Below are 23,242 nucleotides of genomic sequence, written 5' to 3' on the forward strand. Positions count from 1 at the left end.
CCAAAGCAACCCCCAGCTCCCTGTGATCAATAGCAGGGGGTCCGCTCGTGCACCAGGCCAAAAGCTTTTGGCCTGGAGCTGGAGCGGACACCCAGCTCCCCGCTTTCGATGGCAAGGGGTCTGCTCATGCACCAGGCCAAAAGCCTCTGGCACCTTGCAGGGGGTCAGCTCAGGGCGCCTATGTATGCAAATTAACCACCATCTTGGTTGGGTTAGTTTGCATACTCGCCCTGATTGGCTGGTGGGCGTGGCTTGGGTGTAGCGAAGGTGCGATCAATTTGCATATTACTGTTTTATTAGGTAGGATTCAAGAAAAACCTTTTTTATTTTATTTTATTTTTTTTACATACCAAAAGGAACAATTTTTTTATATGCGCTAAGAAACACAACTTTCACAAAAACTGAAGATTTGAGTCAACAGGGTTGGCACATTGGCTTCCAGTGACCAAACTATGTGGCCATGCAATAAGGATAATCAAAGTTTGTTTTGTTGATTGACTGTCAAATATTACAACAAGGACCAAAAACAGAAAAGGAAACAGATTTCTTGGTGAGCGTGAAATCAAAACAAGGGAGTTAGATGAACTGAATGTTTAATGGCAACAGGTGAGAATACTTCATTGTTCAATGTCAAAATAGAGTTGGACTTTCCATTCAGATCAGAAAGACTTGAGGGCTCCTTGGCTCCAAAGCTAAGGCTCAACCTTGCCAGTGGGAGATCAATAACTTCCAGTCCAAAGACTAGTGTCCTTTTTTAAATTCATAATTGTTATCATTTGCCCATTATATGGCTTCTCTTCCTGCATCTTCATGGTCAACTGATGCCTCTTCTGTGTGGCCCCTTTTTTCTTTAAATATGTAAATATTCCAGTGGCCTTTTTAAGCACAAAATGCTTATGACATCTGGTCTGTCATAAGTCTGCTGACCTGTTATCTAATATGGATTTATCCTTTATCTCCCAGAGAGCCAGTTATTTCTTTCATTGTCAGCATTCCTAGTGGGCTCTTCATTGTAGCCCCTTAACACAAAAACAAAACAATGAGGACATTAGAATGTGCAGTCAACAACTATTATATAAACATACCTATGCATTCAAGTTTAAAAAAACAACAGACATTTTTGATAATTTAATGTTGGATCTCCACTAGTGAGTTATTGTTTAAAATATATTTTTATTGGTTTCAGAGAGGAAGGGATAGGGAGAGAGAGATAGAAACATCAGTGATGAGAGAGAATCATTGATTAGCTGCCTCCTGCATGTGCCCTGACTGGAAATTGAATTGCGACATCCTGGTTCGTGGCTCAACCGTTGAGCCACGCCAGTGAGGCCACCAGTGAGTTTTGAACTGCATTAAAGGTATATGATTTTATTAACTTAATAATATTCAAACCTGTAAAGAATTTCTGCGAGTTTATTTGATTCAAACTGTTCACAGTTGCTGGGAAGCAGAATTCCAATGTATTGGGATAATGCTCCAGAGAATGGCAGTTTTTCACCTTGTTTTATACATTACAATAAAAGGAGAAGACATATGGGTTACATGAAATCCACTGGTGATAGATTAGGGAGGCGGGAGAATGCAAAGTGGGGAAACCTCTGGGATTGGAATAAAAGTAAAATGATGGACACATTCTTCTTTTACTTAGGTGGGTATGTGATAGCTAACAGTCAACAATTAAAATGATAACTATAACAATGAAGGTTATTGTTATCTTGTAAAGGTTAATTATATTATCCATTCAAGAAAAACTTTTTGTGCTTAAAAATTTTTTATTTTCAAAATCTGCTTTATAGTATTTTATGACATCTTGTCCCTTGAAATATTCTTTCTTATATTATTAAACAGTGTAACCATTTTATTTTATAACCTGAGTTCAAAATTACAGTGTCTGATCCTAGTGGGTCTTTCTACCATTTGTCTGTTACTTTGTATTTCTTACTTGTGTGGGATTGCAACCTTGTTTGAGTTTGCGTTTTGGCTCCATGTTTCTCTGGACTCTTGTGTGGGAATCCTCTGAGTCCAAGTTGAACACAGCCTTACAAAAAGGACTTACAGGTGTTCTGGGGCCCCGTCAATGCCAGCCCATTTTAAGTAGTTTCTGAAACCACACCTGTAATGTAGGTAAGTTCAATCCAATGCTCAGATAAGGGAAAGGTTTTATTTTTAAATTCTAATGCAGGTCCATCAGGTAATTTTTCCTCTGCTGTAAACAGATACTTATTAGCCTATCCTTTCCTGGGAGGATTTCCAGTTCATTCTAAGTTTCCCATTAGGAAAACCTACCACTCTCAGCACCAAGACTTCCTCCTCTGCTCTTCTTATGGTCATTAAGAGTCCAAGATGGGCACATGCTTCAGAATGGTCACAGCTTCAGCTTCCAGGTACTACCATGATTTTCTTCTCATTTTCTGTACTTCATTCCTTCAACTTTATGTTCTTGCAAACACACCAATATAGTTCAAAATGTTAGTAATATTTCTTTTGGCATTTATAAGTGTTTTGTAGGGGATAGTTTTCCCCCATATCTAGCCTGCCATAATTTAAAGTCTCATTATCAAATGCAGATAGACACAATAATCTGAAGGGAAAAAAAGAGGAATGAAGATAAGAAAGATAGTTTCTTATAGTAAATAAGTCATCTCTTAATCCCTTGGCTTTGGAGGAAAAGTAATGTACCTGATTAACTAGGTACACTGTTTCTATTAGAACAGACACAGTACTGCAAGGGGTTTTCACAGGTGAATAAAATTTACATACAGAACCAATCCCATTCCTTTTGCTCAGTTCACCATAGATTCTGATTGAATCCACCACGAAATTCATGGATGAGACTTACACTGTGCATGCAGGGGTATGCTAATTTGGGAAGGTTTTCTATAGTGATGATACCTAGAAGATGACATTCGTTCAGCAGAATATATTAAAGGGTTGTTGAATATACAAAGGTAGGACAGAAACCTGGTTTGGAATAATGGACTAGTCACCTGGTCACCTATACTGCTGTACATAATAATGAATAGTAGTTAGGAACTGGAGATAGATTAAAAAGAAAAAGCCTTAGAGAAAAAAAAGGAGGCATCAGAAGATGACAAGATTGACTAAATCACCCACCACCACATGAGTGCAGGCTATATAACCTTCTTAAAAAAACTCAACCAGACAGGTTTATTGGGATATAGATCATATGCCCTACAATTCACAAATTCAAAGGTACAATTTAATGGTTTTATATATATTTGTGTAACAATTGCTATAATCAATAAGAAAATTTCATCACCCCACCAACTCCCCAAAAAAACAACCTGTGATCCAAGAGGTTATCAGATTGATCCTGGTGAAGCCACACGTCTGGGTTGTGGGCTCAATCTCCCGTATGCAGCTAATCCATGTATCTCTATCACTGATGTTTCTCTCTAACCCTTTCTCTTCTCCTCATTCTAAAAGTCAATAAAACATTAAAAAAATAATCCTAATATATAAAAACCCAGGGTATGTAACAAATGACCGAAAACTCGACCTAACACCAGAAGTCAGTCCTGCAGTCTGTGCCAGGTTGCTTGACGACCCAACACTGACTGCCGCAGGTGCAGCCATGCAGCACTGACTACTGAAGGGGCTGCAGATCAGGCCCAGATAGAGGCCTGGAGAGAGAGGCAGAGTCTGATCCACAGCCTCTGTGGCAGCTGTTGATCAGCCATTGCCTCTCTCTTCCTCTCTGGGCATTGCCAGCAGCCATGCCACTTTTTCTCTCCGGGCCTCCTCGGGAGATACTGATCAGCCCTGCCTCTCTGATCAGGCCTGGAGATAGGCCCGGAGACACTGACTGAGATAGAAAACGACCAATCAGTACCAAATCTGGGTGAATTGTGAAGAGCCAATGGGTAAGAGCCTAGGAGGTGGAGCTTTTTGACACTGACTGGCATAGAAACTGACCAATCAGAACCAAATTGGCCAGCACAGGAGGGCAGTTGGTGGCGAGATCAGGCCTGCAGGGGAGGGCAGGTGGGAGTGAGATCAGGCCTGCAGGGAAGGGTAGTTAGGGGTCAGGTAGGCAGTGGCAGTTAGAGGTGATCAGGTCAGCAGGGGAGGGCTGTTGGGGGCAAATTCAGGCTAGCAGTGGAGGGCTGTTGGGAGTGAGATCAGGCTGGCAGAGGAGGGCAATTGTGGGCAACCTGGCCAGCAGGGGTGGGCAGTTTTGGGTGAGATCAGGCCGGCAGGGGAGGGCAGTTAGCTGTGATCAGGCAGGCAGAGGCAGTTGGGGGTGAGATCAGGCCTGCAGGGGAGGGCAGTTGGGGGCAACCAGGTCAGCAGGGGAGGACAGTTGGGGGTGAGATCAGGCCTGCACAGGAGGGCAGTTGGGGGTAAGATCAGGCTGGCAGCGGAGGGCAGTTAGGGGTGATCAGGCAGGCAGGCAGGCAGAGTCAGTTAGGGGTGATTAGGCAGGCAGGCAGGCAGAGGGGTTAGGGTAGATCAAGCAGGCAGGCAGAGTAGTTAGGGGTGATCAAGCAGGCAGGCATTTAAGAGGTTAGGAGCCAGAGGTCCCAGATTGTGAGAGGGATGTCTGACTGCCGGTTTAGGCCTGATCTAAACCGGCAGTCGGACATCCCCCAAGGGATCCCCGATTGGAGAGGGTGCAGGCTGGGCTGAGGGAACCCCTTCTCCGTGCACAAATTTCATGCACTGAGCCACTAGTAAAGAAATAAAATCATATTTCAAATATTAAACATATATACTTATATTTATAAAAAAATATTTATGTCAATTTTTCAACTGCATATTGTTATTTTCAATGCAAGATATTTTTTGTATGTATTATGAAAGTAAGTTGATCCTTTCCAGCCAGGTAATAATAGCTGTAGTGGTGTTTCTCTCTTTTCCGCATCCAGCACGGAAAAGGAACAGATCCGGTTGCTGAGTGAAGGAGCTGGGGATTGAGAAATTAAAGAAAGGAAAATAGAAAGAAGACACAGAGATGGATTTAAAAAGCTGGGAGCTAGGTGGGACGCCATTCTCTCTGATGGAGAGGCAGTGACTCCGACCCTACACAGCGCTTTTATTTTTATAGAATCAAAGGAGCTTATTTGCATTCTTAAGTAGACCCTAGCATTACCCATGGATTTACATATCTAGACCCGCCCCTGTGACATCTGGACAAAGGTAAGAAGTCAGAACTGAATAACACCTCCCACCTTCTTGGGGGGAGGGTGTAACTGTGATGCGGCTCTGCCAGTCGCCTCGGGCTCAGCTGACAGCAATTTAAAGAATGTCCATGTGCCTTCCCAGGCGAACCTCTACAAAAGCTGTACAAACATTATATATTTCAAATATCGTAATAGACATTGTACATTTATCCACAGAAAGGGTGCCCAGGGCAACTATGTATCTATCTGCCTGCCTTCCTGTCTGTTTATCCACATGTGCATTTGACTGGATTTACAGCAATTTAATATGAGCATTGGTTACTTGAGTCAGTGAGAAGTTTTTCACAGTCTTTAAAAAGGTGTGGCTTCTGGCTAATAGTGTTTGAATACGTCTCTGCACAAGTGAGAATCCTTATTAGAAACTGGTAGGAATTGCCCTTCTTAGGAAGGGTATGTTTCCTCTCTCAGTGTGGCTTCGCCTCCGGAATTCCTGGTTCACATGCAGGACGGAGCTCTAACGCTTTTAGAGGCCTCTCTCTTACAGGCTCTGTGCAGGCTCTCAGCTCCTGGAGGGTTTCAATGGGGACTGCCCTTTGCTCCTTCAAATTGTCCTCTTGGCACTGCTGCTGGTCAGCACTACGTGCTTTCTGTCAGCTAGATCCCCAGAGCAATGGCAGGAACGTAAATCAACACTAGGTTCTCTAGGTCTATGAAGAAGGAATAAGGAAGAAATCCTTTATGGAGACAGAGAGGGAGAGGGAGAAGACTGTACTCTAAATAGTACAAGAATTTAGATAACTATCAAATTCCTGTAATATTCAATATGATATTAAACAATCAAATGTTAACTTACAGGGAGAAGCATCGGGAATGGTGCTGGGATGATAAACCATTAAGTAGTTCACTCGTGTGTTTAAAAAATTTTATTGTATGGTTTACTACATGCCAGGAGCCCTGCTAGATGGCTGAGTCCATGATATACAAAATAGGTAATGTTCCTGCCCACTTGTATTCTAGTGAGGGAGACAAACTATAAACATGAACAAACTCTGGTGATAAAAGGTAGTGGTAAAGTACTGTGAAGAGTAATAATAATACTGGCTACTAGAAGGAACCCATTGCTTTCTTCATTTCTTCATTTCTTTACCAATCAACTCCATGAGAGACACTGTGAGCATGAGACACTGTTAATTAAATAGTTTTTTTGAGGCCAGGTGATAGGCACTGTCTCTCCTTCTATCTCTCCCTCCAAAATCGGATTTCTTTTTCCCACTAAATGACTGATAATGGAAATATGGTTAAGATGTACTAAGGAGCCATCTGAGACATCTTAGGGTAGAGAGATTAGATCAATTCCTTTCTAAATTAGAAATCCTCTCCCCTCAATTACTTGGGTATATAGTTTTCTGTATTATTTAATTTCTGTCTTCACCACTAGACTATGTGCTCCTTAAGAGAGGGACTACAATTATTTTCCCACTTGTTAATGGAAAAAAAAACATTGGAACCTGTAAAGAATTTCAGTGAGTTTATTTGTGCCAAACTGTCAACAATATGCCAGGAAGCAGAACCTCAATGCATTGAGATAATGCTCCGAAGAATGGCGGGTTACATTTCTATTTATACATTGCAATCAAAGGAGGGACATAGGTGGGTTACATGAAATCCATTGGTGATGGGTTAAGGAGGTGGGATAAAGCAAAGCGGTGGGAAACCCCTGGGATTGGATAAAAAGTAAAATGATGGACACACACTTAGGTGGGTGCAGGAACAATTAACATGATAATGAAGGAATTTGAGGCATCTGTCCTGGTGCCTACCACATTTGGTTGTGCCCCAGGGGCTCCAGAAAAAGGGAAGTTACCCAGACATCTCAAGATATGTTATCTTAGAGGCAAAAAGGCAAATGGGCTCAGTAAAGATCTAAGTTGATCTCTGTCAGGGAAAATATCGGCCTAGGACATGACTGCCCACTATAACCTGTTTGTAGTTAAATATTTAATTTTCGGACCATCTTTTGTGGTTATTTTAGGTCTCTGAGTTTGTAAGACTGCCACACAGGCCTTCCCGGAGCTTGTCAGGTTAGCATGTGGCTCCTTTCATTCACACACTCCTTGGCAGAATATGTAATAGATACTCAACCAATGTTTTTTGAATGAATCATCTCTGTAGCCTAAGCAATGACTGCTTTTCATGAAGCCTCATCTAACTCCCTAAGGACTCTGTGTGGAACATAGTTTTGGAGGAAAAAAACTCTGAGTTAGTTTTCCTGTCTTGTGTTCTATGAAATCCTGCTGTCAAAGAACTCACAGTGAGTGGGAAGGGTAGGATGTGTGTGTGTGTGTGTGTGTGTAGTAGGTATATTATGTGGCACTGAGTTCTGAGCCATATTTTTTCCTCTTTCTGTTTGGATAAAAGCCTAACACACATAATTTATCTTTATTGTTGAATTTATTACAGCTTTCCCTCTTTATTCCTTATTGACCCTCTCCATACCTCCCCTGCCCCCCACAATTGACATATTTTTAGTGCTCAGGAAAACTTAACAAATACTAGGCACATGCTTTTGTCAGGGATAACTCTAAAAATAAGGGTCTTGAACCTTCTTCTCTACAATGAGTAAAAGGAACATCATAAAAACTACAAGGGAGTTGGAATCTAAGGAAATTCATGCTCGATCCCATAATCTCTTGGTCTTAGAATGTTTTTCAGCATAGAAGATCGTGTTTAGTTATATTTCTACCTAAGTATTCCAGTTTTAAAAAACAGCTATTGTAAGTGGTATTGTTTTTTAATTTTTGGTTTCCAATAGTCCATTGCTTTTATATAAAAATACAGTTGAAAGTGGATTGTGTATTGACCTTGAATCTTCCAACCTTTTAAAATTCACATAATTGTCCCAAGAGTTTTTGTTGTTGCTGTTTTTTTGCTTTTGTTGCAGATTCCCTAGGATTTTTCTATGTGGATAATCATAGTGTGTGAGAATAAAGGCAGGTTCCTTCCTTCCTTCCTTCCTTCCTTCCTTCCTTCCTTCCTTCCTTCCTTCCTTCCTTCCTTCCTTTTTCTTTCTTTCTTTCTTTCTTTCTTTCTTTCTTTCTTTCTTTCTTTCTTTCTTTCATTTCTTCCTTTTGCCATATTGTAGGAAGCCTTCATTATACTATTTAACAGAAGTGGAGCGACTGCACATCCTTGCTTTATTCCTGTGTTATGGGGCAAAGCATTCTGTTTTTTATCATTAAGTATGTTAGGTGAAGGGTTTTTTGTAGATTTCTTTTATCAGCTTAAAGAAGGTCACTTTTTCTCAAGTTGTGACATTTTTCCAGATTCTAAAACTGCTTGAGTTATGCCTTGAGTAGAGTGACCAAGGAAGCTCTTTTCCTTAGGTCTTTAGATTATGATACAAGGGTCCGATGGTTTTCTCATGCTTCTCCTGAGATTCTCTATTTCTCTCTGAAGTTGTTTGCTCTCATTTTGGAATCCTTCCTTTAGTAACATGGCCTGTTCCTAAAAAGGGACAAATAAAGAGTAAATAAAGTACAGCAGTAAGCAAATATCAACTTCTAGCTAGTTTCCACATTCTTAGTATTTCATTTATTCTTGAAATTTTATATACCATAAATATTCATTATACTTTCTCTTGGACATCCTAGCTGCATGATTGCTTTTCTTGAGCTTCCTTTAGCTAAGAGAGATTTTGGCTTATACCTTCTAATATAGTGATAAAATTAAATTATAAATCCCATTACTTCTATACAACATATGTGGGCAATCTTTTTTTTTATATATTTTATTGATTTTTTACAGAGAGGAAGGGAGAGGGATAGAGAGCTAGAAACATCGATGAGAGAGAATCATCGACCAGCTGCCTCCTGCACACCCCCTACCAGGGATGTGCCCACAGCCAATGTACATGCCCTTGACCGGAATCGAACCTGGGACCTTTCAGTCCACAGACCGATGCTCTATTCATTGAGCCAAACCGGTTTCGGCATATGTGGGCAATCTTAATCATATGTTTCTTTTCAAATGTTATAGATTCTTTTACACACACACACACACTCAGACTTTATATACATACACATGACAGAAATAAAAATCCTCAAAATCAAAGGAAGTGCCTGAATCTTAGATCATGGAATTTGATTTAAGTTTCCACAGATTGGTGACAAGAGTAGCAGGATATAAGTAAGGACATCAAGGCCCCTAACTGTTCACACTGGATTTCTGCAGAGAACTCACTACACAAACTAGGAGTAGGGCATAGGAAACAATCAGGAGTGAGGTTCTCTTAGAACCCAAGTCATACCATGTGATAGGAAAACAGTGATTATGGATTCCTCTAAGTTGAAGGTGGTTCAGATATCTTACTGATCTGTGTAACCCTGTAAAAGCTCATCTTTTCGGAACCTCTGTTTGTTCTCCTAGGGCAGTGGTCGGCAAACTCATTAGTCAACAGAGCCAAATATCAACAGTACAATGATTGAAATTTCTTTTGAGAGCCACATTTTTTAAACTTAAACTTCTTCTAATGCCACTTCTTCAAAATAGACTCATCCAGGCCATGGTATTTTGTGGAATAGACACACTCAAAGGGCCAAAGAGCCGCATGTGGCTCGCGAGCCACAGTTTGCCGACCACGGTCTTAAGGTATAGGTGCACAGCAATTCTTGCTTCATATAATATTAAGCAAGAGATACAGATAAGACATATTTACAGTGCCTAGAATATAATAGCTACCATTGGTTGAAGAATGTTCTGATGAAGGACTGGATATGAGATAAAGGAAAATATATATTTTTAAAAATAACCAGACATAGGCAGGCTCCAAGTAAGGCAGACAGACAGGGAGTGAAAGGTATAAGTGGGCAAGCAACGTCATTCCGGATTTCGTGTTCTAAAAGACACACAAGCAGGTTAGGGAGTGTGTAGAGAAAACAGAAAAAAAGAAACCTCAAGGTGATGCCATTACATACCTTAAGTTTAAGAGCCATAGTCCTCTCTTGCTCTGCCATTAATTGGGCCCTCTCCTGCTCCATCTTCTCAGTCAATTGTTTCACGTGTTCCTGGTAACTCTTTTCTTTCTCCTCCATCATCTGCTGATTCTTCTTTTGCATTTCCTCCAGCATTTTTGCTGCAGCCTCTGCAGATTCAGCTTTCACACGTTGCACTGCCAGGAGGAAAGGAAGAAGACAAATTCATGTGGGTGACCACTGCTGTTTCTTCTTTGTGAACTTACCTGTCATTGTTGCTGCTGACTGCATTTGCCCCACTGAGACTGACTTTGGCTAGTAATAGGCATCTTTGCTCATCTGGCTCTTGTTTAAGGACCCCAGTTTCTCCAAGCCAAAATATTTAAACTTATAAAAGCTGTTGAGGCTATCTAGTCTCTTGACTTGCTACTCACCTTCAATCTCCTTTTCCTTTTCTGTGAGAGTCTGGTCTGTCTGCAGAATTGCATCAATCACAGACTCCTTGGACCTCAGGTATGTCTGAAGGACTTCTTCACTCTAGGACCCAGAGAAAACAGCATTAGTGATAGGAAATCGCTGGAAGCGCTTATTCCTATTTGCCCACCATCTTTTCCTGTAGGAATAGCTTCGCTTGGCCCTGGTCTGTGTGCTGGTCACAGTGCCCTTGTCACAGGGTGGGCACAGGCTCCATGTTGGCCAAGCCTCCCATCCGATGAAGCAGAATCCTTTGTAAGAGATTGATATAAATATAGATTGAGAGTCTCTGTTCTCTGAGTGAGGGCTCTCCTTTTGGAGCTGTGGGTGCTGTGGTCCCATATGGGGTGAGGAATGAAGCCATCATGGAGAGAGCAGAACCAAGGAAAGGAGGTGGAGTGAGACAGGGAGGAAGGGAAGTGTGGGGTTGAGGAGAGACCGATAAATGCTGGTTACCTGTATTCCCTTCCTGGGTTCCTGAAGATACTTTTTCTTCAGCTCGTTCATAGTCTGCATTAAGAGACGATATCCTCCTGGTTGAGAATAAACCCCCTGCTTTATCTCTTCTTCTAAAGAATGGAAGATATCCTTAAGTAAAGCTGAGCAGCGATCCGATGATGCTTTCATATTCTCTTTACAAAAGTCATCTCGCCTTTTTTCTAGCTGGGCCTTTAATGTGAAAATAGGAAGTAGAAAGAGTACAGAGAAAATATTAGCTCAACCTCAGGATTTTTGGAACAGCTTCTCAAAACCAAGTCTGTGATCACTGTACAACTTACAGGCACCTCAGCAGGACTATATCCTTATTACTGATCCTGTCTTTCTACTGAAGTCCCTTTCTCCTTGGAGGAGAAGTTCATGATAGAGATTGCTAGCTTTATGTTAGCACTTATGCTACCCATCTGCTGGTCATAGTGGGCCACGGCCTTTTGCACTGCAGCCGAGTTCTCTATCTGGACCAATGCCAGGACTGTGTTCCCCATGGAGGGCAGGTCCCCACTGGTTATGGCATTGACATAGGTCAGGACTAGGTTCTCTACTCCTACAAATACACCTTTAGAAATAAACTTCTGCTTTTCAAATTGGAACAGCGATTGCATATGGAATAAATGTGACTCGATGTAAGCCTGCTCAAGATAACAAGACTACATCTTTCTTTGCTTTTGGCTATAATATTAAATCGGTCTGTTAATAGCAAGCATGTAACTTTATGAAAAGCTCTGATTGTTACTTGCATGCATTTAACTAAATTATGAGGAATATATTGCTTTATGCATGAAAGGGGAAAAAATGTTCAAAACTTTAAGTCAATCATAATAAAACTAGAGGCCCGGCACACAAAATTGTGCACACGTATCGTCCCTAGGCCTAGCCTGTGATCAGCGCCATCTTCCCTGGCTGCTGGCAGCCAGCCCCACCCCCTGCCACCACCCACTCTGGTTCCCTGTTTGCCATCCAATGATGGGAGCCTGATGGCCTGAGGAAGGGACTGAGAGGTCAGTATTCCTGCCTGTTCACCGGCCCCATCACTGTGGCATGTTGCCCTAGGTGTGTGGGGTGATCAGTGGGGCAGGAGCATTGGCCTGGCACTGCCTGCATCCCTTGCCAACCCACACTGGGTCCCTGTTTGCTATTGACGATTGGAGCCTGCAGGCCGGAGAAAGGGACCAGGAGGTGGTCAGTGCACCTCATAGTGAATGGTCAAGTGGTTGTTCTGGTCGTTCTGCTGTTATGGTCGCTGGATTTTTATTTTATTTTATTTTGTGTTTTTTAAATATATTTTTATTGATTTCAGAGAGGTAGGAAAAGATAGAGAGAGAGGTAGAAACATCAATGATGAGAAAGAATCATTGATCAGCTGCCTTCTGCAAGCCCCCTACTAGGGATTGAGCCCAACACCTGGACATGTGCCCTTGACCAGAATCAAACATGGGACCTTTCCGTTTGCAGGCCGACACTCTATCCACTGAGCCAAACAGGCTAGGGCTGGGCTTTTATTATATAGGATTTGTTCTTACAATAATAATAACAAATAGTGTTTTTTGTTATTTTGAAGTCTAGTAGGAATTCCTTCTCTCCTGATAAATAACCATTTTATTTTCTAGTAGTACTTTGCTTTCTGAGATCCTAATCCATATAAACATAAGAAAAAAAAAATTACCGCTAATTCTTTTTGAAATAAATGGTCTACATCCTTGAAGGAATTCTTCATGAAGACTTCAATGGCCTCTTTCTCACTGGCCATGTGCAGGTCCAGGAGCTCTTGGAGGGTTTCTGTGGGCAGCTGCACCTTCTGGGCCATCTGCTGGTCATAGTGGGCAATGGCCTTTTGCACTGCAGCCGAGTTCTCTATTTGGGCCAAGGCTAGGACTGCGTTTTCCATGCAGGGCAGGTCCCCACTGCTGATGGCATCGACATAGGTCAGCACCAGAGTCTCCAGCCCTACAAATAGAGAACAAAAGATAACATTTGTTGTAGGTGGGGTGAGGAAACAATCCATCTTCTATAAATCTGGTGATATCTCTCAACACTCATTTGGTCACAGCATCTATGTCCTCAGCAGCAACTAGAAGTTTGCTAGAAATGCAGACTCTCAGCCTCTGCTCCAGATCAACTGAATTAAATCCTCCTCTGGCGAGAACTTGGGTGATATGGATACATATCAAAGGGTGAGAAGCTCTGTTCTAGGCACCATAGACCTGTGTTTATTGAGTGCATGTGCTTTACCCTTAAGCACCATTAGGATAGGAAATGTACCTCTCATTCATGTCTCTATCACCAGTTCTGGTCCGTGATAAACATTTATAAAATGAATATTTGTGAAACAATTAAAAAGAAGTCCTCTGCCCTGGCCAGGTGGCTCAGTTGGTTGGAGCATCATCCCATGCACCAAAAAGTTGTGGGTTTGGTTCCTGGTCAGGGCACACACCTAGGTTGTGGGTTCAATCCCCAGTTGGGATGCATGTGGGAACATCACATTGATGTTTCTCTCTCACATTGATGTGTCTCTTTCTTCTCTCTCTCTCTCTCAAATTCATGGAAAAAAGTGTTGGATGAGAATTTAAAAACTAAAAATAAATTTTAAAAAGAGTCCTCCATTTTATTTATTCAGTCAGAACACTGTCCAAGAGAACTTTCTGTGATGATGGTCCTATGCTATATGTGGGGTCCAATATTGCAGCCCCTAGGTATGTAATCAGAATTGTTAATTTTCTTTAATTCTAATTAATCTACAAGTAATTTTAGTTAAACATAGCTACTATACTTGTCTAGTAGCTGTTATATGGAATAGTACAGGTCCAACTTATTAGGGCAACTTTAAGCAATAGGGCTTTATTGTTTGTCCTTTAATATATTTTCTCACCCACGAAATCTGACTAATAAAATCTGTTAGAAATGTTGTGTCATCTAGAATGTATCACAGTAATAGTAATAGATTTGCATTTTTTAAAGCTGAATCTAGATGGATGCTATTCCACCTTCCTTTAGTCTTAACAGTGAGAGTAATGACTGGGAAGAGGACTCACGGGGTCCATTGACCTGGATGTTTCCTGAAAGGGTTTTGACTTTGGAATTGGTAAAGATGTAGGAACAGAAGTCAGCAACTTGTTGCACAAATTCAGGGTCCAGTTCATCATCATGCATTGTCTCAAGTTGGCCTAGCTTCTTCCGATGAGTGGGCCGATCAAAGATAAAGCATTTCTTCTTTGGGAAGAACTTTCGGATACAAAGTCGGGGCAGGTTAAATTTGTTATCTTTAGAACTGGAACCTGGAGAAAGATAAAAAAAAAAAAAAAGGCTTTGCTTAAATAGGGGCTTGGAAACTTTTTCTGTAAATGTCCAAATAGTAAATATATTAGGCTTTGCAGGTCAGGTGGTTTCTTTTCCAAGTATTCAATTCTGCTTTTATAGCATGAAAGCAGCCATGGACAATCTCCATAGTTTTCACCCAGTAAAACCTATTTGTATGATAGCTGGAAGGCTGCATTGGCCATCATTTGTCTTTGGGCCAGCCATAGTTTGCCAACCCCTGGCCTAGAGCATTGTTATGCTTTAATCCATTTTCTTTAAATAAATGCCCATTCCACTCCATATTCTTTGGCTAATTAAAGCATCACAAGCCATAAGCAGGGAGATAAAAATCAATCTGATCACAGTACAGGGAAAGGTGAAAGAAAAAGAAACGTGGTCTTAGAACAGGGGAGAAGATAATTCAAAATCAAATCTATGAACTTAGATATTAAACAAGTATTAATTCTTAGAACTAGGCAGCTGAGAAATAGAAAACTATACTTGTAAAAACACTAAGTAGAATAATAAAAGATGATGGTTTCTGATGGATTGTGGTTCCCAATAATCACTTCTCAGTCCCCTTTACCTTGCTTGAGTTTGAGTGAATTCTGCAGGTACTCGTCTGCTGAGATGGGTTGCCCATTTACTTGCAATTCTAGGGAAAAATCCCTCAGCGTCCACACAAAATCTGGAAAGAAGCTCACAAAGTCAGCTGAATCCTCAACCTCATTTGCATCAGGTGAAGATTTTGCCCTTATTTTATCTGTCAGCTCTGTCACATAGCTGAGTAGCAAACTAAGGAAAAATGCTGTAAAAGAACAGTGCCCCTCATGCCATATTAGTCCCACATATTCCAAACCTTTGTTTTGGCTTTGTTTCTAACGCAAGTGTTAATTCTTCCTGACCTTGAATTATTTTTTATACTTTCTCTTTTTGTGCTTGATTCGCCAGGATTCACATTCAGGGAGCTGGTTTTTAAGTACAGGCCTCCCCTCTGATGTTGATGCTGTTCTGGACCACAAAAAGGATACTGCAGTTGGTCCATGGCCTGCTGGTTTATGGTCCCCATGCTGTTGTACACAAAGGTGCTGCTCAGCAGTATTGCCAGGGCAAAGATCCAGGAGTCATTTTGGTTGTCACCCTGGAAATCAGAACACATTTGGGCCAGGATTATGATTTGTTCTCATGGCACTTTCCAGGTCAGCAGTAGTAAACGGATGGTCATTTAGTCCAGTGGCTTTTTTTAGATTAATGACTTATAAGAGGAAAACAAATCCAAAGGAAAATGTTTGTTAGTAGGACTTGGACTTTGGTGACACGTGTTTTCACTAAGTCCTCTTACAACCATTGGCAGATAATTGCAAAACAAATAGTCCAGATTGGTGGGCATTCTAAAGCCCTAAATGTAATTTAATTTCCTCTAAGTTTTTACAACATAAATGACTTATGTAAGAGTAATAATACTAATAGCTATTTTATCTAGTAATCATTATTCACCTAATACTTTCCATTCTTATTCAGTAGTCAAAACAATACTATGAGGCAAATACATACCATTTGCATAGGTTTTATAGATCAGAAACCTGAGGTTAAAAGAAGTGAAATAATTTGCTAAGGCCACTGTATTAATGACAGAGTTTAAATTTAAACAACGGTTTAGGAATTCCAAATTTTAATTGTTAACTGAAGTTCTCTACAGGATAGGACTCATGACTGATTTTTGTTTGTAATACCTTTATGCATCTGCATTAACTGGCTTAGCTTATAGCCTCTTATTAATAACTAGAGGCCTGTGCATGAAATTCGTGTATAGGATTGGGGGTGTCCCTCAGCCCAGCCTCACCCTCTCCAATCTGGGACCCCTCGAAGGATATCCGACTGCTCGTTTAGGCCTGTTCCCTATTGGATCAGGCCTAAACGGGCAGTTGGACATCCCTCTCACAATTCGGGACTGCTGACTCCCAACCACCTGCCTGCTTGCCTGCCAGATTGCCCCTAACCACTTCTGCCTGCCAGCCTGATCACCCCCTAACCACTCCCCTGCCAGCCTGATTGATGCCTAACTGCTCCCCTGCCTGCCTAGTCCCCCTACTGCCCTCCCCTGCAGGCCTGGTCCTCCCCAAATGCTCTCTCCTGCAGGTCTGGGTCTCCCCCACCCCCGCCCCAGCTGCCATTCCCTGCAGGCCCGGTCGCCCCCAACTTCCTTCCTCTGCCGGCCTGGTCACCCCTATCTGTCCTCCCCCACAGGCTTGATTGCCCCCAACTGCTCTCCCCTGCAGGCCTGGGTTTCCCCGCAACTGCCCTCCCCTGCAGGCCTGGTGTCCCCCCCCCCCAAATGCCCTCCTCTCCAGGCCTGGTCACCCCCAACTTCTCTCCCCTGCAGGCCTGGGTCCCCCCCAACTGCCCTTCCCTGAAGGCCCAGTCGTGCCCCCCCCCCCCACTTCCCTCTTCTGCCAGCCTGGTCCCTCCTAACTGCCCTCCTCTGCTAGCCATCTTGTGGTGGCCATCTTGTGTCCACATGGTGGCAGTCATCTTTGACCACATGGGGGCAGCCTTTTTGTGTGTTGGAGTGATGGTCAATTTGTATATTACTCTTTTATTAGATAGGATTAGAATACTATCTAATGACCACTATGCTTTTCTAGGATTCTGCCTTATACTTTCTTGATCCCTGATTGCAAAACTTGGTCTCTTAGCATGTGAACAGAAATCTAAAAAACACATATGGTTTAGTGCCAGCTCTTATTTGAATAAAAATTAAAATAGTAATAATAAAATTTTAAAAAAGAAAAGAAAAAATGTTAAAGAGTGTAGACAATAATCAGAAATGAGAGGATTGTCTCCAAATTGAATCTTCAATGCTTACCTTCTCTACATCTCCCAGCCCCTCAGTGTCAAGCAGAACTAGGGTGTAGTTTGGTTCCTTTGGGTGAGGCACACACCACATCCAGATGCCTTTGGTGTGAGACTGAACCGTGGAGCCCAGAGAGAAGCCTTCAGGGGGAAAGGAGAGAGAGGGAGTGGAGTTATCATAGCAGATGTGTTTTAAAATGGAGATAAACGTGAACATAATCCAGGTAAGGAGAGACTACAACCAGTAGCCTGCCTGGTGTGGCTCAGAGGTTGAGCGTTGACCTAAGAATCAGGAAGTCATGGTTCAACTACGGGTCAGGGCACATGCCCTGGTTATGGGCTACATCCGCAGTTTGGGGTGTGCAGGAAGCAGACGATCAATGATTTTCTTCTCATCACTGATGTTTTTAACTCTCTTTCTCTCCCTTCCTCTCTGAAATCAATAAAAATACATTTAAGAAAAAAAAACCTACAATCAGTATTGATTTTACCGAGATACAGTGAAATTCAAATATCCAATACGTAAAAACATTCAGCACCTTTTTACTATAAAAACATTAACCAATTAGGACTAGAAGAAAACTAACTCAACATAATAAAATCCTTATATGACAATCCTTCAGCCAGTATCACACTCAGTGGTGCAAGATAGAAAGATTTCCTTCTGCAAAATTAACCAAAATAGTTCAAAGACCTACATGTAAGAGCTAAAACTATGAACGTCATAGAAGAAAACATAGCGGGGAAAACATCATAATATTTAATTTGGGATGATTTCTTAGATATGACACCAAAAGCACAAACAACGAAAGAAAAATAGATAAGTTGGATTCAAAATTAAAACTTTTGTGGATCAAAGGATACTATCAACAGAGTTTCATAGGTATCCTATGGGATGGTGGAAAATATTTCTTAGTTAACGGTTTGCTATCCAGAATATATAAAGAAGTACTGCAATGCAACCCCAGAAAACAAACAACCCAATTAAAAACTGAGCCAAGGACTTGAATGGACATTTCCTTAAAGAAAATATACAAATAACCAATAAACACAAAACAAGATAATTGACAGCACTAGCTATTAGGGAAATACAGATCAAAACCACAATGAGATACTATTTGACACCATTAGGATGATCACTATCAAAAAAATAAAATAACAGCCTGGCCATGGTGGCTCGTGTTTGAGTGTGGACCTATGAACCGGGAGGTCATGGTTCAATTTCCAGCTTGATTTTCTAGCTTGATCCCCAGGGTGGGGCTTGCAGGAGCAGACAATCAATGTTTCTCTCTCATTACTAATGTTTCTGTCTCTCTCCATGTTTGAATTCAATAAAAACAAACAACAACAACAACAACAACAACAAAAAAAACACACACACCACACACACAGCAAAATAACAGGTATTGGCAAGAATCTGGAGAAATTAGAATCCTGTGTATTTCTGGGAGAAACGTAAAATGGTAGAGTTGCTGTGATAAATGATACGGTGATTCTTTAAAAAAATTAAACATAGAATTCTAGGAAAAGAATACAAATTATGCTTTTAAAAGGGAAATTAAGGAAATTGGGAAGAGACAGTGAGTTGACTCTTTCAGACAAGTAAGATAAGAACATAACAGTAGATTAAAAGCTCGCTTTCAATATTCCTCCCCATCTCTACCTTGCTTTCTTGTAACACCGTACTCAAAGCTGGGAGTATGGGTGGAGAGAAAGGATCTGGAAGAGCTTTGCTGGTGCCCCTCACCTTTTTTCTGCCCAGCCAGCTTGTTCATCAGGTAGGATTTGCCTGTGCGGTAGAGACCCACAATGGCCACCACCACAACAGGCTGTGTAATGGCAGACAGGATCTTCAAAGCTTCTGGATTAACCACTAGTTGTGTGTCAGTGTTCTCAACGAGGCACACTGGGCCTGGCATCTGGATATCTGAGGCCATGTCCAGGGTGTCACTTTATCTGCAAGTGAGGAGATGGGATGGATTAGAACTTCCATTCTAAGTAGATGAAGAACTTTTACCAGGTTATTTTGATCCAGAAGATAGAATCATAAAATTCCCCAATGTGACCAAAAGTTCTGTATAACAGTGAGATGGATGAGAGGAAGATTTGTATTATTTTAGAAAGTTACAGAAGTGCAATTGAAGGAGTACATTAAAAAATATTGGTATGACAAGGACATAAACATTTAATCAATTTCATGAATAAAATCTTTAATTTACCATAGAAAACTTTCTTTTATGATTCTCATTAAAAATTTTAGACGAGAGCCTAGCTGGTGTGGTTCAGTGGTTGAGTGTGGGCCCATGAACGAGGAGGTCAGGGCTCAATTCCTGGTTAGGGTGCATGCCTGGGTTGCAGGCTTGATCCCCAGGAGGGGATGCATAGAAGGCAGCCAATCAGTTTCACTCCAATTATTGATGTTTCCATCTCTCCATCTCCTTTCCTCTCTCTAAAATCAATAAAAATATATTAAAAATTATTTGCTAGATGTGAAATATAAAATAGAATAGGATTTAGAGAGTAGTTTACATCCTGGCCATATGTAAGAAATTTAATATTTATTTGTTTATTAATTTTACTATAAATAAAGACTTTTGAGAATAAATGTTTCATCTTTTGATGTATGCTCTTTGGACAATTTTCACAGATTTTTTTTGTTGTTAATCCTCATTGGAGGATATTTTTCCATTGATTTTTTTTTTTAGGGAGCGTAGAAGGGAGGGAGGAGGGACACACAGAGAGAAACATCGATGTGAAACAGACACTTGGATTGGTTGTCTCCCATACATGCCCCCACCGCAGCCATTCACTCCATCCTTCAATCCAAAGGTTGACACTCTAACTACTGTGCAAAAAAAGGCAGGGAATTTTTCACAGGTTTGAAATGTGTATGTTTTGTACTAGTTGTACATATTTTGCAGAAGTTAGGGTTCACAGAAATGTTTATACTGCTATTCTGGAAGTGGAACCAATATAACTTACATTTACAAATTTTATAAAAATGTATGACTGTATGAAAACATGACTAGGACCTGCCCAAAGCCTTGATATGGGCTTGTGCAAGCGAGGGTCCCTATACATTAACTTCATTAGCTTCACAAAAAGTTAGCCTCCAACTAAAAGGGGGTAAGACTGCACAACTGCAAATACTGAATGTTGCCAAAAACCATGTTTGTGTATACATGTGTGTGGTGTAAGGGAACAAAAGACTATGAAATGTGGATTAAAAGGTCAGGAGGCAGATCAAGATAGCCTAAATTATTTAATGAAAATATATTTTCAGTCATACCTTGTAGGTTTTCTGTTTTGTTCTGTTTTTCCATTTGGTAGAGGAGAAGGAGAAGCATGAAGAAGATAGGAAGGGATAAAACTGGAGAGGAAAGGGAAAGGAAGGGCTGAAAGGAGAGAGAGAGAGAGGATTGTCAGAGAATTAGTTGATGAGTAAAGTTCATGCCAATCCAAGGAATTCAGAGGCAGTTTCCAGAAAGCAAGAACAAACCTGCTTGAGAGCACAGAGAGGTCAGGTAAACAAAATGTTGGCCTTAGCAATGCAGGTTCTTTAAAGAGAAAACTTTTTAGTAAAGTAGTGGGGCCAAATTCTATTTGTAAGGGGTAAGAAAAAAGTTGACCTTAAGAAATTGGATCTAGTGAACCAGTGCTATTTTTTATTTAAAAAATTGTTATTTTTCAATTACAGTTGACAATCAATATTATATGAGTTTCAGTGTACTACATAGTGGTTAGACATTTGTATACCTTAAAAGGATCCCTTCTCTGGGGCTAGTACCCACATGTCCACATCCATAATTATTACATTACTAGAGGCCCGGTGCATGAATTAGCCGGCCATTTGGGCCAATCGGGGCATCTCACCTAGTCCCGACTGGGGACAATTGGGGTCGACCGGCTGGGGAGGGGGCATGGGAGGTTGGCCAGCTGTGAGGAGGGGCGGTGGGAGGTTGGCCTGCTGTCTGGGGGAGAGGCCGCAGGAAGTTGGCCAGTTGTGGGAGGTTAGCTGTGGGATCACACTGACCATCAAGGTGAAGCTCCAGCTTTGAGCCTCTTCCCTCTGGTGGTCAGTGTGCATCATTGCGACAGGTCAATTGTTTATTCGGCCCCTTAGGCATATATATATTTATAAACACACACACACACACACACACACACACACACACACACACACACACTAGAGGCCTGGTGTAGGAAATTCGTACACTAGGGCGGGTCCCTTAGCCGGGCCTGTGCCCTATCGCAGTCTGAGAGCCCTCGCTTCTTACATCTGCCTGCTTGCCACTGCTTCTTACTGCTCGGCTTGCTGCTTTTTAGCACTGCCACAGAGGCAGGAGAAGCACCTGCCGCTGCCGCTGTGCTTGCCAGCTATGAGCCCAGCTTTTGGCTGAGTGGTGCTCCCCCTGTGGGAGTGCACTGTCCACCAGGGGGCAGCTCCTGCATTGAGCATCTGCCCCCTGGTAGTCAGTGTGCATCATAGTCATTGTGGTCGTTCAGGTGTAATGGCCGCTTAGGCTTTTATTATATAGACTAGAGGCCCGATGAACAAAAATTCATGCTAGAGTAGGCCTTTCTTTTCCCGGCTGCTAGCACCACCATCCCTACGGCACCTGAGACCCGGGCTTCCGTCCTCTGGCCACCCGCAGGCACCCAGGTCCCAAGCTGGCTTCCCTGGGGCTGCCCGCAGGCACTCGGGACCCAGGCTGGTTTCCCTCTAGCCCAGGCTTCATCAGGAGGGACATCCAGAATGATGCCTGGTCTAATTAGCATATTTCCCTTTTATTACTATAGATTATTGACTATATTCTCTAGGCTTTACTTTACATCCCTGTGACCGTTTTGTAACTGCCAATTTGTATTTCTTAATCCCTTCCCAATTTTCACCCAGTCCCCATCCTTCCTCACATCTGGCAACCAGAACTTGAGTTACTTTTAAATGAGTAATCCAATTTGAAACAAAGCTCATTGGAATGACTGAAATGTCTGGAGTTTTTGTGAATCTTCATATTTCACTCTGAGTTTCAGATTTTTCTTTCTTCTTTTTTAATAGTGTCAGGTGGCTGTTTATGCTGCATCTCATTTTCTTTGCTTTTTTCTCATGAAAATAACATATCTGTAGCCCTTTCAGTGTGTCGGCTGCAGTCAGATAGAATTGAGCAAGTTCCATCAAAGACAATGGTAATTTAACTGTGTCTGCAGACAACACAATGTTGACAAAAAGAAAGACAAGCCTAATACATTTCAAACTCTGAGCTTAGCCCCATGTCTGCTGCTGCTTAATTCCTCCAGGCACAGAAGTGACACTTAGGGATGCGCTGCCACCTGATATCCCGGGGATTGCACCTCACCGCCTGTCCCACATGGTCTCCACTGCAACCTATCTTCATGCTCATCGTTCTCTGCAAAATGAACTGACCCTTATAAATCCCTTCCCACCCTGCCCCAACCTTATCCTGGACTCCATTTCTCAGAGTACAGGTCTTTTAGAGGTGGAGAGAAAGCTGATTTGATGAGAAAATAAAGTTCTTACCTGTGTTGGTTGGAGTGGTTTGTTATTTCTCTGACTTTCACTCGATGGTTGGGTTTGTGTGTTTTTAAACTCCGATGTGATATGGCTGTCCTGACGTCCTAAAGTACTTAATTAGAAAGGAAGGATTTAGAGTAATGTGAAACTGAAAGCACTGCGTAAAAAGCAGTGACTCAACAACCATAAAAGCTATCTCTGCAAGCTATGCCAACAGGAGGGTACATGGACTTTACAGGATTTCTTATCTAGTTCATGACAGCTCAGCAGAGGACATTTGGCTCAGGCAGATTAGAAAGTCCCTAAAGAGAAAGTGGCCCCAGCCTCATTTCATGGAACAACCTGCAATCGCCTTATCCAGCTCAAGAGGAGGCAGTCTCTAGGGTGAGGCAGCAGGCCAAGGACATCAACAGCAGCTTACAGCCCACAGCCTCAAGGGCCAGCACTAATCGTGGTGAAGGACATCAGACTCCATC

General features: G+C 41.8%; 1 protein-coding gene across 1 annotated transcript; it reads right to left on the reverse strand.

The window, feature by feature from the left end:
* Positions 1-8,232: 8,232 nt before the first annotated feature.
* On the reverse strand, positions 8,233-19,176 carry LOC103304392 (guanylate-binding protein 1-like). Its single transcript, XM_054721280.1, has 10 exons — positions 18,981-19,176; positions 17,247-17,374; positions 15,412-15,521; positions 14,967-15,163; positions 14,116-14,358; positions 12,750-13,030; positions 11,045-11,257; positions 10,549-10,651; positions 10,118-10,311; positions 8,233-8,648 (listed from the first exon to the last, which is right to left on the reverse strand). The coding sequence occupies exons 1-10, from the start codon at positions 19,168-19,170 to the stop codon at positions 8,532-8,534; spliced, it is 1,776 nt and encodes a 591-aa protein (XP_054577255.1). The 5' UTR covers positions 19,171-19,176; the 3' UTR covers positions 8,233-8,531.
* Between the last annotated feature and the right edge of the window lie 4,066 nt (positions 19,177-23,242).

Source organism: Eptesicus fuscus, chromosome 9 (assembly GCF_027574615.1).
Source record: "Eptesicus fuscus isolate TK198812 chromosome 9, DD_ASM_mEF_20220401, whole genome shotgun sequence".
In the NCBI taxonomy this organism is placed as follows: Eukaryota; Metazoa; Chordata; class Mammalia; order Chiroptera; family Vespertilionidae; genus Eptesicus; species Eptesicus fuscus.

Excerpts from the sequence above, each read along its gene's own strand:
- LOC103304392 (XM_054721280.1), bottom strand. The coding sequence starts at position 19,170 with ATGGCCTCAGATATCCAGATGCCAGGCCCAGTGTGCCTCGTTGAGAAC. Across the intron at positions 10,652-11,044 it reads AACCCAGGAAGGGAATACAG|AGTGAAGAAGTCCTTCAGAC; the intron begins GTAACCAGCATT and ends TCTGGGTCCTAG. Across the intron at positions 8,649-10,117 it reads CTATGGCTCTTAAACTTAAG|GAACAGGCCATGTTACTAAA; the intron begins GTATGTAATGGC and ends GTCCCTTTTTAG.